Source organism: Drosophila pseudoobscura, chromosome 2 (genome assembly GCF_009870125.1).
Source record: "Drosophila pseudoobscura strain MV-25-SWS-2005 chromosome 2, UCI_Dpse_MV25, whole genome shotgun sequence".
Lineage (NCBI taxonomy): Eukaryota > Metazoa > Arthropoda > Insecta > Diptera > Drosophilidae > Drosophila > Drosophila pseudoobscura.
In genome coordinates, this window is record NC_046679.1 from 1,820,896 (window position 1) to 1,833,872 (window position 12,977).

Sequence of the window (12,977 nt, forward strand, 5' to 3'; positions counted from 1 at the left end):
ACATTTAATTTCGTATTGCTGTAGCCCTGGTTCACCGCAAAAAAGGGGCTAAAAGATACCTAACCAACTGTCAGTGTCACTTTTTTCCCCGTCTGCTTGTTGCCACGAAATGGTTTTGCTGGACAATTCGAACGTAAATAAATGAAAGATACTTGAAATTCAGACGAAATAACTAACGAAACTTGCTTACAGTTCATACTCCGCTTGGAGAAGATTGCCAATGCGGCCAAGAAAGATTCTTCTTTCACAGTAACATTCAAACGCTGTAAGTATCGCACACTAGCTGATTCCATTCCACACCTGCATTCGAATTAGTAATAATCTCCCATTATCACTTCCAGACGATGGCAACAACAAACCCGTGCCTAGAGCTGGAAGACCACCGTTACCCAAGCCAGATGTCTACATGTGTCTGGTGCGAGCCCAGTGCAAGTCGCAAAAGGTAAGTGTACGCCAAAGTCCTTACAATATTAGCGTTAATTGGAAATTTTTCGACAGATTTCCACAGTTGTGCGCCAGGAGGATGTACCCACCATGATGGGAATGTACTCGCAGTTCATGAAGAGCAAAATGGACGGCCTGAAACGTGTAAAGAAAGTGAAGAGCAAGGCCAAAGCGACCAAGGGATAGTCGGGGGCTTGAGAAATTCGGGGTTTAGGTACAAATATTATTTGCCTGTTTGCCAGGTTATTCGTTTTAAATGCATTTGCAACCGTATGTGTATTTGTTTCGCTTGTTATTGAACTATTATAATACGATGGAACGAGGGTAGAGATCTCTTTGGACGCACAAATCTAGCAGCCACTTGGGCAATCTGTTGTTCCTTAGCCCGTAAATGTGCTTTGGTCTTATCAGATCCACGAAGGCATACAGATCTGGGATGAATTCTTTCTCCCCTAGCAGCGCGTCGTCAATGTACAAGATATCAATGCCTTCGCCAAGGGCACGATGAAAAGATGCACAGGCTTTGGGCAGAAAATCCAAATATTCAGACAATTCATCCACAATCAGAGTTCTCGTGTGTCCATCTGTAATTAAAGTCTGCAATGGGTACTTGAAAGACCATCATTTACAGGATAGACTCACTCTCTATGCAGTACATGGTCATGTTCATCCCGTCTTTGCTTTTTCCTACTGGTATCAGCGTCAAAGTGATCTTCGTTTGATCGAAGGTCACTTCAGTCGGTTTGTTGGGACTTATGACTTGACGAGTGCAGTATTTGTAGACTTCTTTACAATTGTCCTGCGATCGCAGCCGAAGCATATGCTCCTCGGAGCCAATGATGCATGCGCACCATTCGGTGGGCACAACATGCTCTTTGAAGGCGGCTGACGTCAAGACAAGCGCTCCGTTGTGCTAAAAAACCAAGATTGGGAATGTATATGATTGATGATCGACATTACTTACCTGTTCGAAGGGTCCATACTTTTTTTGGGCATCTAAAATCAGCGGCTGACCAAGATCATTCAAAAACATATTCATGCAGTGTGACCGCGGATTTATCTTTAAACTATACGGTCCGGCCCTCGTAAATATACCAAAATATACCGTCTCTGTTAAAAAATATACCGTAAAAATACTGACGAAGTCAAGTTCTATTATACATATTCCTCAATTTTTATATTCCGTCGAATATTACTAGCTATATAGATCTCTCAGCCATGCCCATATAATTTTATACAGTTAATGAACCTATTTTCTAATTGACTGGTTTAAACACTTGCTTTTATTGGATTTCTATATAACAATGGAAATGAAATTTAATAGATTGATGAGATCGGTAAAATATACCGATACTAAGAAATATAACGATGAAAAAGCAATCTTAGGCCTCTTAACCCCCTTTATTTCAACAGGTGAACAAATTGTTTGTAAATATTTGTAGATCCATTTTAGCCTTTCTCTTTTACTTATAAAAAACTCACGATATTCCTCGATTTTTATATTCGGCTTAATATTCCTTTCACCTGACCATCGACAAGGAGGGTTACTAGACTCTAGATAATTCTCGTTTTTGTTAGGTCTAAGAAAGATATATACATGCTTTCCACTTTCTTTTTTATTTATACCCAGCTAAACCAATAACCATACTGTATGGTTAGTGGCTAAACTCAGTGCCATACAGCCACAAATCCAATACGGATATCGATAACAGACATGGAATAGTTATCGAATTTGAATTTTAGATTTCAATTCAAAGATAAAACAAAGTTTTGATTTGTGTTTAGTAGAATTTATCTTTATAAGTATACGGGTTTCTTTAAACTGTTCTTCTCCGTTAAACATACATACATATACTGTTTTTCTCTATTATCTATCACAATGAATATTTGTGTACGCGTGTTTAAATGTGTGTCTTTGTCATAGAATTTGGATCACGTTACATATTGGGAACAATCAAATTGACTTATGCTAGCAATAAACTCGTTTACGAACAACTTTACACGCATATGTAATGTATAAATTTTTCCATTTTGCGGTTGGAACAAAGACAGTCTTGTACAATATCCGAAAGGATTGTTCTCGAACCGGCTACACATCCGATATTGCGTTTGTAATTATTACTCGACATTTGGCCATTAATGAGCAAGTGTGTGTGTGTGCGTAAATGTGGACAAAGATGAGGGAGGGAAGGGAGACTTATATAGGAAAGGAATGAAAACATAAAGAAAGACTCATTCAATCAATAGAATAAATGTACAGATAGATTCCACCAGAAAACACCCGAGAGCGCGGCGTGCTGGTACAATAAGAAAATGACTAAACGCACAAGAACGTGCACATCATAGATATACATAACAAAAAATATATAACTTAAGAGTAGAAATTAAATTAATTGATTAATCTGTATAGGTAACAATATATTCCAACCTAACTCTTCCGACGGGGTTCAGTTGAAAGTGTTGTAGCGCAGATTGCTATCCACATCGCCGACATTGCCGCCAAAGCCGCCCGCCTGCGAATTGGTTGGCTCGTCGGCCATGAGATCTGTACTGGACTGCGAGTGGCGCCGTGGGCCCGGCCATGCCCAAACATCGCGTATGCTGTCGATGAGACGCTGCGAGAACGTCTTGTACTCCATGTCCACCGACTGCGTGTCCCCGAAATTGAAGTCAGCGACTTCCACGGTGAAACTGTGCCCCAAAATACATTATATAGAATCTCTTTTGCCATGCCAAGATGGTATAATCTCACCGATTCCGGCTCTGTATGTAGTAGGCCACGCCAAAGACCACGAGTATGACGGCCATCAGAGTACAGGTAACAGGCACAACCACTACGGAAAGCTGCGACTGCTTCTGGGCTGCAAACACAACGAGTAGAAAGCGTCAACCAAGCGTCAAAGGAGTAGTGAAGAAAGAGAGATCTATACACACCTTCGTACATGTTGATGGTGACCTGGTTGACCGTCTGTGAGACCTCGTTGCGTATGACAAACAATATGGTTTTACTTTCGGAGAAGTAACGCTTGTAGCTAAACGCACACTTGTTGTACACATCATAGATGGTGCATGTCTCATTGCCTGTGGCATTATAGGGTGCTGCAAAGGCACAAAGGTAGGGTTTCTTTTGCTGCTTCACTGGGGCGAGGTGTCCACTTACCATTGTAGACCTTCACGCAGACTTCGAATGGCGGCGACCCCTTGCAGCTGACGTCTAGGCTAAGCATCTCCCAGTGCTGCAGCCAGTTCTTGCCGGTGGTACCGAAGCTGACAACCGGATCTGGAGCATGGAAATAAATAGCATGAAATAGAATTACCCAAATGGGACTCTGCTAAACTCACCCTTGGACACAATGCGATGCTGGAAGTACCCATAGATCTTACGCGAATCCTGCGCTATGATCTTTCTGTCCACGCAATTGTATGGCGGCTCCACGCCAGGCACCACAGTGAGATGGGAAACCCTTCGCACGCCCAGAGGATTGACCAGAGCAACCGATACGTTCAAAGAGGAATCTGCGTTCTGCTGTTGCTCCTTCAGGGCACTGGTTAAGTTCAGGCCAAGAATGGCGGCATTGGCGTGCATAGCCTGAATTAAGTCGCGTTTGGAGCGCGTGGGCGGCTTGGGAGTGGTACTGGTTGTGGTCGTCGTGGCTGGGGTTGTTGTGCTCGATGTGGATGTGGTGGTTGCAGGTGTTGTGCTAGTTGTCGTCGTCGTACTGGTCGTCGTCGTTGTCGTAGTCGTGGTCGTGGTAGTGGTAGTGGTCGTGGTCGTGGAGGGCGTGGGCTCGGGCGGCCAGTCCAGCGACGCAACGACCAGAACCTCGATATCATAATATTGCTCTGCCTTCTGATATGTGGCCAGATAGTCCAAGGCACTCGACATGCCTAGATATGTGCAATTTTGAAACCAGTACGTCTGAATGTGATAGCCGTTCTCCCGCAGAAACTCTATGTCGGCCGGCCACAGCGATATACTATGATTCACTGCGCCTTGGGTGGAAACAAAGTCGTGCGGCCGCGACGCATTGCCCTGAATGAGCTGCAGCCTGCCGCCCAGCGTGTCATCCAACATAATGCTGGACTTGTTCTCCGCCACCGTTATCCAAAACAGATAGGACTTATCAACCCTCACTTCCACGACCCGCTCACCCGGCTGCATGTGATCCTTGGTGTACTCCAATGTCCAGTTGCTAACGGCTTGGGTTGTCTCAATCACCTGCAGCAAACGGATATACAATAAAATAATATAATAGTTGTTTCGCTTTTAAAATGCAAATTAATCAACAATAGGGGGAAAAACGGACCGCTTATAGAACAGCGTACCAGGCACGATCGGAAAAGCTGTCGCGCTTAAATCAAATTAGCATTAAATCCAATGACGCCATATCAATTGAAGCGAAGCGAAGCCACGATTCGCCTCTATTCTAAAATTGGGCCCCGGGGAAAATTGTATGACTATTAGCTTTTAATCCAACCTAAGGCCTGGGCATATGTCTACTTTCTTTCGGGCAGGTGAAATGCCTGAACGTGTTCTCTTTCGTGGCTTAATCAGGCATAAATGGGCGTACGCCCCACCAGCACACCAACACACACGACCAACAGAAGCGTTTGCATTTTGCAATTAAAATGAATTATTAGTCATGCCAAATGGGACGGGATTTCTTTTGTCAGCGGCCGTTACCTTTCGATGTCCCGCATTGTCCTTCCAAACGAACTTGTAGGTGCCGTCGGGGGCGGGTTTGTTGCCGTCGAAGAGCGTGGCAGTCACGTTCACCGTGGATCCAATGAGCGCCTGGTCGGGTGCATTTATTAGAACTATGAAACATGTAACTGCAATCGGAGAATATCATTAGTTTTATTATTGATTATTGATTCCATGCCATGCATCCATACCTGTTTGCACAAAAGCGTAGAAAATCAACGTCGCCGTCAGTGTGTGGACTGTGCGAGTCATTTTCGCAATGTCGTATTGTCCCCCGACCCGCAGATGCTTAATGTGGAAAATCACTTGTGCTGGTGCTCCCTTGCCACCGCCCCTTCGCCCATTCGACTATCGTAACAAACAAAAAAAATCAAAAACAAACACAAAGAGGGAGGGTACGACGTTTTTGCACAACGTTTACACCCACTTTTATAGCTTATTCTACACGTTGAACACGGTTAATTGCTTTAGATTTCGAGGCAAAGCTGCTTTCTACTAGCTGAGCAGCATTTGCAATTGCAGTTCTATTGCGTTTTTAATTTGTTCTAAAAAATGTCTGCAGGCTGCAGTGGAAATGAATCGCAAATAGCAGTTTGCTGTCTGGCAACTCTGCGCAGCAGGGTTGCTCTTTTGGAGAGGAAAATTTATCGAGATGGCAACACTGATTAGTGCAATTTAAAATAACGATCAGTCGTGTTTTTTTTTAGTTATGTTTAAAATACTAATTTTCGTTTTATTCGTTAGTTGTAAATAATCATATATGCCTGCGTACATATCTGTTGGTGTGTGTGTGTATATGTTAATATTTGAAGTAAACTTAATAGTAAAAATGAAATACAACGAGATGAAAAAGCAATAATTACTTTGGGATAAGCAGACCGCACAAAATACTACTCAATACATTGCTTAGAGCAGACGACGACGGTTCGTCCGCCCGCTTACTTCTTCTTGCTTTTGCCCAACGTAAGCGTGTGGTGGGCCGAGGCCAACTGCTGCTTGCGCCGCTGAAAGTCAAGATAGTCCTCCTCGAGAGCCTTCCGCGACTCCTCCAGCTTTCGCTTCTCCTCGGCATGATCGCGCTTCAACTTCTCGAACTTGGCATGCAAGTCCTTCTCGCTCTCCTTCAGCTCGGCCTCCTTCTCCTTGACCCGCTGCACAAACATCTGCCGTACCTCCTCCTCTTTGGACTGCAGCTCGGCCAAATGATTCGAGCGCTTTGCCTCGAACGTCTGCTGGAACGATATCGGCTTGTTCTCGCTATCCACATCGCTGAAGCCCATCTGCTCCAGGCGCTTCTGCCTGTACAGCTCGTAGTGTCGCGTGTGGGTCTTCTCCCGCATATCCTCCATGTTTGTGCGAATGAGCATCTCCCGCAGCTTGACAAAATCGCAGTGGGTCTCGTTCTCCACCTGCACCGTGCCCCAGGGATACTGGCGGGCGCGTATCAACTTGTTGCCCACCTTGATGAACTCTGTGCTGCCCACGACGGCAAAGGGAATGTGTGAATTCATGCTGGTGTTGGTCTCGGCCACGGTCTCGTCATCGGTGGGAAACTGATAAATGTGCACCCCATTGGTGTTCAGCTCCTGGATGATCTTCGCCTTGAATCGCTGCAGTTCCACCTTCGAAATGGTGTCGGCCTTTGCAATGACCGGTATAATGTTCACCTTGCTGTCCAGCTTCTTCATGCACACCAAGTCCAGCGACTTGAGGCCATGGCCCGTCGGACAAATGAAGTAGAGGCATATATGGATGCGACTGTCGTGGCATGTGACCAGCGAACGTTTGATTTTTAGCTCCTCCTGCAGATAGTTCTCGAACTGGGCATCGATGTAGTCGACGACCGCCTTGAACGAATCGTCTTTGTTGATCTGATCCCCATAGCCCACTGTGTCGCAAATTGTCAGCTTGAGCCGCACATTGCTCTCCTGCAGCTCGTACGTGTGGGCCTTCAACTTAACGCTGGGCAGGGTGTGGGGGCTTGGCGTCGACTCAAAGCTCGTGTTAAAGAGCGTGTCCATCAGTGTGGATTTGCCAAGACCAGTCTCGCCTGCGTTGATAGAAAACGGAAATGGAAAGGGGGAAAAATTTGTATCAAAATCGTGCCATAAGTGAGCCTCAATTGGGCACTAGACTGCCATGCCCGGCATTGGTGTCAGGGTGAAATCTGTAGAAAGCAGCATTGAAAATCGATTGGATTGGTGGTAGGCAGGCCCTCTGCATGTTAATCATTTGAAGGCGTCCGTCTGCGCCAATTCCAATTGTTTAAAAGCGTACACATGCACGAGTATGTATGCATGTACATATGTACGTGAGTCATTTCATACAATATTTGGATCCCTGTCCAATGCACTCCACTCCCAGCTCCACTTCAAACATACATACACACACACATGCATGCATGTGTACACAAGTCCGTCTTCGTTGATTCACTCTGTGCCGCCGCATACACACACACACACCAATAGTATAGTGCATTCGTATATACACACCTATACACATGACGTTGAAAACGAATCCGTTCTGAACGCTCTTGTTGACCAATTGATCAGGCAGGCTATCGAATCCCACATGGCCTGATTGCTTCAGAGTGCGTAGATGCATCTCCTTTTTATTGACGAAATCCACTTCAGCAGTCATTTTGCAACAATTCAACACAGAAAAACCGAACGACCAGACTAAATATATCGCGCAAAAGGCGTCGGCCAGGGACCCTCAGAATGTACCGAAATATATCGTCATATTTTGAAAATATACCGTAAATATACCGATAAAAAGACGAACTTAGCCCACTTACGCCCCCTCTATTTAAACAATGTTACTGATTGTTAATTTTTCTTTTAGATCCATGCCATGAACTTAAAAAAACCACGATATCTTTCCCCTGTCAAGTCGAAAATTGTTTCATTAATCGGATAAAATGATCTCGGCAGGGCTGAGGGTTCTATCTAAATTCGTCGGAATATCAAAAACAAGGTTGATGATGAGACGGTATATTTCGGTAAATCCACGGTCACACTGCACGCAAATCGAAAGTTCACGTCGACAAGTTAAATTTTTTTACCCACTGGCTTCTTTTCTGTAAATAAACATGTCGAAGGACGCGAATCCAAAGGAGGCTGTGATTAAGGCAGCCTACGCCGATGTGCACAAATTTGGCAACAATCGCGAGTTCGACAAGGCCGTCAAGGCTGTGAATCGCAGTAAGTTTTCTTTTTGTTTGCAACGTGTTCGTTCCTATTGGTAATCTCTCGTTCGCCCTCCCGAAAGTCCTGGGTGTGGCCCCAGATGACCCCACGGCGCTCCATTGCAAGGTGGTATGCCTGCTGCAGCTGTCGAAGTTCGAGGAGGCGTACAAGTTTATTGAGAAGAACCGTCTGTCGGCGCTGGTGTTCGAGAAGTCCTACTGCGAGTACCGCCTGAACAAGCAGGCGCAGGCACTGAAGACGATTGACGATGCTACTGGGGCTCAGCCGCTGCCGCCGAACCTCAAGGAGCTGCGCACGCAGATTTTGTATCGCCTTGAGCGCTATGATGAGTGCCTGGAGTCCTACAAGGACATCATTAAGAACACCAGCGATGAGTACGAGGACGAGCGCCGCACCAACCTCAGTGCGGTGGGAGCCAACTTGGCCTTGGACAACAGCAAGGACATACCCGAGGTGCCGGAAGACACATACGAGCAGTACTTTAACAGCGCCTGCATCCACTCCAATCGCCAGAAGTTTGCAGATGCGGAGCGCAAGCTGCGCACCAGTGAAAAGCTGTGCCGCGAGTTCCTTGAGGAGGAGGGCGCCTCGGAGGAGGAGATCCTCGAGGAAGTGGATGTTATACGCGTCCAGCTGGCCTACTGCCTGCAGCTGCAGGGCAAGATCAAGGAGGCCAGCACCATTTACGCCGAGTGTCTGCGCCACAAGCCCAAGGACGCGGCCCTGGTCGCGGTGGCCAGCAACAATTCCGTGGTCATCAACAAGGATCAGAATGTGTTCGACTCGAAGAAGAAGATACGCGCCGCCATGGCCGAGGCCTGCGATGCGAAGCTCACGTCCCGCCAGAAGCAGGTGATTGCTCTGAACAACTGCCTGCTGGCCCTCTACACCAATGCCAGCGATCAGGTGCATCAGCTCAGCCAGAAGCTGGCCCAGACCTATCCCAACGTGGAGTTCGAGGCGCTGCTTATCCGCTGCACCCAACTGGGCAAGGACAAGAAGCACAAGGAGGCAATCGAGCAGCTGCAGAAGTTTGCGGCCGCCCATCCATCCCACCAGTTTGTCAGCAAGTTTGCCATCATTCAGTTGCAGCTGCTTCAGGGCAATCGTCGGGATGCCATTGAGACGCTGCTGTCGCTGGGCGAGGCCAAGTACAAGCCCGGCATTGTGTCCGCTTTGGTCTCCCTCTATCTGGGCACGGACAACAAGACGGCCGCCTCGGCCCTGCTCAAGTCCGCCGTGGACTGGTACAAGAAGAACAATGTCAGCAGCGGGGACCTGTCGGATATGTGGCGTCAGGCTGCAGAGTTCCATTTGCGTGGCGGTGCTTCGGAGACTGCGGCCAGCTCGCTGGAGGAGCTGCTGAAGCTCAATCCCAATGACATGAAGGTGCTGGCCCAGTTGGTCATCGCCTACGCGCAGTTCAATCCCAAGCGGGCTCTCGAAATAAGTCGGAAGCTGCCCAAGCTGGAAACATTGACAACGGCGTCCGAAATCGATGCCCTGGAGGCGGCCAACTGGGTGATGTCCGCCAAGGCGGCCAAGAAGTCGGCCAACTCCAAGATCGAACCGTCGCCCACCACTCCCGGGGATAAGAAGAAGAGCCACAATCGGAAGCGGAAGGGCAAGCTGCCCAAGAACTACAATGCCGAGGTGGCCCCGGATTCGGAGAGATGGCTGCCAAAGTATGAGCGTACTGGCTTCCGGAAGAAGCGTGGCGGTGCCCGCGGCAAGGACATCATCAAGGGCTCTCAGGGCATGGCTTCGGGAGCAGCGGATCAATAGTGAGTAGAGTTTTTGGAGATCGTTCGAGTTCGAGTGTTTCTAATTGTTATCTTTCTCGTTTCCTTTCAGCGACATGTCGAACCGCGTGAATATAACCAAGAATTCCCCTGTGACGCCCGTCTTTCAGGAGACTACCCCTGGGCCCAGGCAACAGCATCGCAAGGGTGGCCACAAAAAGAAGAAGGGCGGTCGCTTCTAAGCTAGAGAAATGCATTTTATTCAAACACTAATTAAACAAAACTGGTTTACATAACCCTAAGGCTGATTATTCATCGTTGTCGTCCTCTGGCTTGCTGGACTTTCCGCCCGCCGGACCCGACGGCGGCGGTGGTTCATCCTTACGCGTGTCATACGAGTGGTAGTGCAGTGTGCCTATCCAGTCGAGCATGTTGCGTTGCTCAGCTTCTGTTTTGTAAATTTGACTAAAGATCTGACTCTCAACAAACGCCTGAACCTGCGTCTCCTGCGCCTCCCACGTCAGCGGATTGTGTATGCCATCCTTGCCATAGCGTTCGTTATAGCGCTCGTAGTGTACTGTGTCCAGCACCAGGCCCAGCCCAGGAGCCATGGGCAGATCCAGGCGTTCCTCGGTCAGCGCCCTCTCCAGCGTGATGGCCGTCGTATTGCCCCGAACAATGGCAATGGCCAGGCCTACCATTTTCCTGATTTGATGCAACATGAAGCTCTGCCCTTTGACCTTTAGCGTGACGAACTCCACGCCCTGTGGACTCTGGAAGGGCTCGCTGCTGGTAAAGGCCATGATGAAGCGCTTGGCCGAGGGATCCAAAAAGTTTCTACAGGAAAAAAATACATCAATTTGTTCTTAATGTGTTTAAATGGTTTACAGTCCGGACTAACTTTTTGCTGGTAAAATTGTGAAAGTTTTTCGTGCCTTCATAGAGCTTCAGCGTCTCCTTAACCCTATCGAGCAGCTCTGGGGTAATACGAAACGTATCCTGCTCGCTCTCCGCCTCGCAGGAGGCAAAGGCCACGGTAGGCAATGTGTACGTATAGGTTCGAGCATTACACTGGTCCTTGGCGTTAAAGCCCTTGGTGACGCGCTCCACGCCAAACAATCGGATCTGCTCAGGTAGATCGGCGTTGAAGGCCTCCAGGTCTAGCTCCTCAGCTGGAGAAAAGAAGGATATGGTTAGTGTTTAGCCCACTGTTAAGACAAAACCTTCTTTCACTTACGAAGCTTCACGGAGCAGATCTGACGAGCAGCCGAAACACCTTTGTCGGTGCGGGCGGCACGCTGAAAGCAGGCAATCTGTACTTGATCGAAACTGTCCTCCGTTATCCATTTGTGCTTCAGCATGGCCTTGAACAGCTCCTCCTCGATGGTCTGCATGCCGGGATTGCGCTGCATCCCATAATAGTTGGCACCGCAGTAGCTTAAGAGAATGGCGCTCTTCTTGCGCTTGATGCGATCTGCGGGATCGAAGGGAGCGCGTTTGTTGCCGTTTGCCGCAACTTCATCGTCTTGCGTCTTCCAGTCCACCCACTTCTTGCGCTTCAAATTCCTTTTGATGCGGTTCGTGTCCTTCACGGCCTCATCCTCGACAGCTTTGGCTGCCTTTCTGGCGGCATTATCCAGCTCCAGCTTATCCAGGGCCTCTGACATGGCGGCAGCGAAAGATTTGTAGCGGTGGCAATGTTTGCTTTCAGTCAGCAACAGTTTTTTCAGGCGAACTGTGGGTGGATAAGGCTTTGATGAAGGGTTTGCCTATTTCAATATTTAATAATAATTAACCTGCCTTCGTGTAGCTGCTCAATATATGGCCAAACAACATTAAATTAAGAGAGCGCTGAATCTGCAGTGGAGCACCAAAAAAAACACCCGCACGTGTATGGTTCTTCTTCTTCTTCTTACGAGAACAGCTGTTGCATCAAAAAATCATGCATTAGTTCTGATGAACAACTAAGTTTGCACATGTGTAATCAGCGCAAAAACAATTATTTACTGGCTAAGTTATCCTGTTAATATTAGTTAATTAATATATTTAAATATTTACCACCAGTGTGACCGCTTGTTCAGCAGCCTTGAATATCGACGATCCGGCAACGCCGACATGAATTAATTGAATCCAAAATGGCTGAAATTTTTTGTACAGAAGAAGCGTCGAAGGAGAGCAAACGCCGTGAGACCCGTGTGTTTTCAAAGCAATTTATGGTAATAAAGCCAGGCACAAATTGATTCGTCTAACAAACAAACAATTGCATCCCCCACAAAACAAACACAAACAAAATGCCGATGCTTAGCAGTGTGTGAGTGCACGACGAGAAATTGAGAAGTTAAGTGGACGTATAAAATGAAAGTTGTAGTTGTCGCTCCGTGAGAAGATTGGTGCGAAGCGCAGAGAGAAAATTTTTTTGCAAAGCAAGCGAGCGTCAAATCGAAGTCGAAGGTGAAATGAAAATGTATTAGCATTCAAATGAAAAGCCAACTAAGATGCCATTAGCCACTGTGACCCAGGCAAAACGATAACAAATTCTAAGCGAAAGCGAAACCAATTCTGTAAAAAACGTAAATTGGCGTTGTTTCTGTGGCTGCGCTGCCTCAATTACCGCCCGCCCGCGCGCCCGCCAGCCCGTCAGCCCGTCCCGTTACTTTCGTAGGTCGCGCGCCCGCGTTTGTGTGTGTGTGTTTGAGTGTGTGTGTGTATGCATCGGAATGGATTAAGGAAATTCTCAACACAAAAACCAATTTGTAATCCTGCAGCGCAAAAAATGTTCCACAAGGGCAGCTGCTGCTGGTGAGAGACCCCGTCTATAAGCAAGTGAGCTATAATTAGCCTCTACGGCCGCCCACATCTACCAACCACACCCACGCG

General features: G+C 47.4%; 6 protein-coding genes across 8 annotated transcripts; 2 read left to right on the forward strand and 4 right to left on the reverse strand.

Moving 5' to 3' along the window:
- The first annotated feature begins 8 nt into the window (after positions 1-8).
- Srp14 (signal recognition particle 14) lies at positions 9-717 on the forward strand. The gene is made up of 4 exons (XM_001357761.4): positions 9-133; positions 193-265; positions 342-442; positions 499-717. Exons 1-4 carry the CDS (start codon positions 110-112, stop codon positions 628-630), a joined length of 330 nt encoding a protein of 109 aa, XP_001357798.2. The 5' UTR covers positions 9-109; the 3' UTR covers positions 631-717.
- A 191-nt stretch (positions 718-908) lies between these two features.
- Positions 909-1,565, reverse strand: LOC6896789 (uncharacterized). The gene is made up of 3 exons (XM_033376762.1): positions 1,409-1,565; positions 1,087-1,357; positions 909-1,041 (listed from the first exon to the last, which is right to left on the reverse strand). The coding sequence occupies exons 1-3, from the start codon at positions 1,481-1,483 to the stop codon at positions 998-1,000; spliced, it is 390 nt and encodes a 129-aa protein (XP_033232653.1). The 5' UTR covers positions 1,484-1,565; the 3' UTR covers positions 909-997.
- A 653-nt stretch (positions 1,566-2,218) lies between these two features.
- Positions 2,219-5,757, reverse strand: LOC4800532 (uncharacterized). Of its 2 annotated transcripts, XM_001357759.4 has the most exons (8): positions 5,577-5,757; positions 5,341-5,497; positions 5,129-5,277; positions 3,787-4,663; positions 3,605-3,724; positions 3,379-3,543; positions 3,197-3,305; positions 2,219-3,135 (listed from the first exon to the last, which is right to left on the reverse strand). In XM_001357759.4, exons 2-8 carry the CDS (start codon positions 5,399-5,401, stop codon positions 2,892-2,894), a joined length of 1,725 nt encoding a protein of 574 aa, XP_001357796.3. In that variant the 5' UTR covers positions 5,402-5,497; positions 5,577-5,757; the 3' UTR covers positions 2,219-2,891. The 2 variants fall into 2 exon arrangements, with proteins under 2 accessions (XP_001357796.3, XP_033237448.1); XM_033381557.1 differs by having other exon boundaries at positions 5,341-5,757.
- A 104-nt stretch (positions 5,758-5,861) lies between these two features.
- Septin2 (septin 2) lies at positions 5,862-7,903 on the reverse strand. Its single transcript, XM_001357758.5, has 2 exons — positions 7,642-7,903; positions 5,862-7,199 (listed from the first exon to the last, which is right to left on the reverse strand). The coding sequence occupies exons 1-2, from the start codon at positions 7,787-7,789 to the stop codon at positions 6,088-6,090; spliced, it is 1,260 nt and encodes a 419-aa protein (XP_001357795.1). The 5' UTR covers positions 7,790-7,903; the 3' UTR covers positions 5,862-6,087.
- A 242-nt stretch (positions 7,904-8,145) lies between these two features.
- On the forward strand, positions 8,146-10,396 carry Srp72 (signal recognition particle 72). Its single transcript, XM_001357757.5, has 3 exons — positions 8,146-8,352; positions 8,420-10,142; positions 10,213-10,396. Exons 1-3 carry the CDS (start codon positions 8,241-8,243, stop codon positions 10,340-10,342), a joined length of 1,965 nt encoding a protein of 654 aa, XP_001357794.1. The 5' UTR covers positions 8,146-8,240; the 3' UTR covers positions 10,343-10,396.
- Positions 10,337-12,299, reverse strand: Pus1 (Pseudouridine synthase 1). 2 transcript variants are annotated; one of them, XM_015183159.2, is made up of 5 exons: positions 12,159-12,299; positions 11,897-12,024; positions 11,338-11,835; positions 11,002-11,272; positions 10,337-10,937 (listed from the first exon to the last, which is right to left on the reverse strand). In XM_015183159.2, the coding sequence occupies exons 1-5, from the start codon at positions 12,215-12,217 to the stop codon at positions 10,409-10,411; spliced, it is 1,485 nt and encodes a 494-aa protein (XP_015038645.2). In that variant the 5' UTR covers positions 12,218-12,299; the 3' UTR covers positions 10,337-10,408. The 2 variants fall into 2 exon arrangements, with proteins under 2 accessions (XP_015038645.2, XP_001357793.2); XM_001357756.5 differs by lacking the exon at positions 12,159-12,299 and having other exon boundaries at positions 11,901-12,105.
- Between the last annotated feature and the right edge of the window lie 678 nt (positions 12,300-12,977).

Coding starts and splice junctions, on each gene's coding strand:
- Srp14 (XM_001357761.4), top strand. CDS start 110: ATGGTTTTGCTGGACAATTCGAAC. Junction 134..192: donor TTTTGCTGGACAATTCGAAC/GTAAATAAATGA, acceptor ACTTGCTTACAG/TTCATACTCCGCTTGGAGAA. Junction 266..341: donor CACAGTAACATTCAAACGCT/GTAAGTATCGCA, acceptor TATCACTTCCAG/ACGATGGCAACAACAAACCC.
- LOC6896789 (XM_033376762.1), bottom strand. CDS start 1,483: ATGAATATGTTTTTGAATGATCTTGGTCAGCCGCTGATTTTAGATGCC. Junction 1,358..1,408: donor AGTATGGACCCTTCGAACAG/GTAAGTAATGTC, acceptor TTGGTTTTTTAG/CACAACGGAGCGCTTGTCTT. Junction 1,042..1,086: donor GACCATGTACTGCATAGAGA/GTGAGTCTATCC, acceptor TACCCATTGCAG/ACTTTAATTACAGATGGACA.
- LOC4800532 (XM_001357759.4), bottom strand. CDS start 5,401: ATGACTCGCACAGTCCACACACTGACGGCGACGTTGATTTTCTACGCT. Junction 4,664..5,128: donor ACAATGCGGGACATCGAAAG/GTAACGGCCGCT, acceptor CGTTTGCTGCAG/GTGATTGAGACAACCCAAGC. Junction 3,136..3,196: donor TACATACAGAGCCGGAATCG/GTGAGATTATAC, acceptor TTTGGGGCACAG/TTTCACCGTGGAAGTCGCTG.
- Septin2 (XM_001357758.5), bottom strand. CDS start 7,789: ATGACTGCTGAAGTGGATTTCGTCAATAAAAAGGAGATGCATCTACGC. Junction 7,200..7,641: donor TTTCAACGTCATGTGTATAG/GTGTGTATATAC, acceptor CTATCAACGCAG/GCGAGACTGGTCTTGGCAAA.
- Srp72 (XM_001357757.5), top strand. CDS start 8,241: ATGTCGAAGGACGCGAATCCAAAGGAGGCTGTGATTAAGGCAGCCTAC. Junction 8,353..8,419: donor CGTCAAGGCTGTGAATCGCA/GTAAGTTTTCTT, acceptor CCCTCCCGAAAG/TCCTGGGTGTGGCCCCAGAT. Junction 10,143..10,212: donor TCGGGAGCAGCGGATCAATA/GTGAGTAGAGTT, acceptor GTTTCCTTTCAG/CGACATGTCGAACCGCGTGA.
- Pus1 (XM_015183159.2), bottom strand. CDS start 12,217: ATGTCGGCGTTGCCGGATCGTCGATATTCAAGGCTGCTGAACAAGCGG. Junction 12,025..12,158: donor AACAAGCGGTCACACTGGTG/GTAAATATTTAA, acceptor TTGATGCAACAG/CTGTTCTCGTAAGAAGAAGA. Junction 11,273..11,337: donor GATCTGCTCCGTGAAGCTTC/GTAAGTGAAAGA, acceptor TCTTTTCTCCAG/CTGAGGAGCTAGACCTGGAG.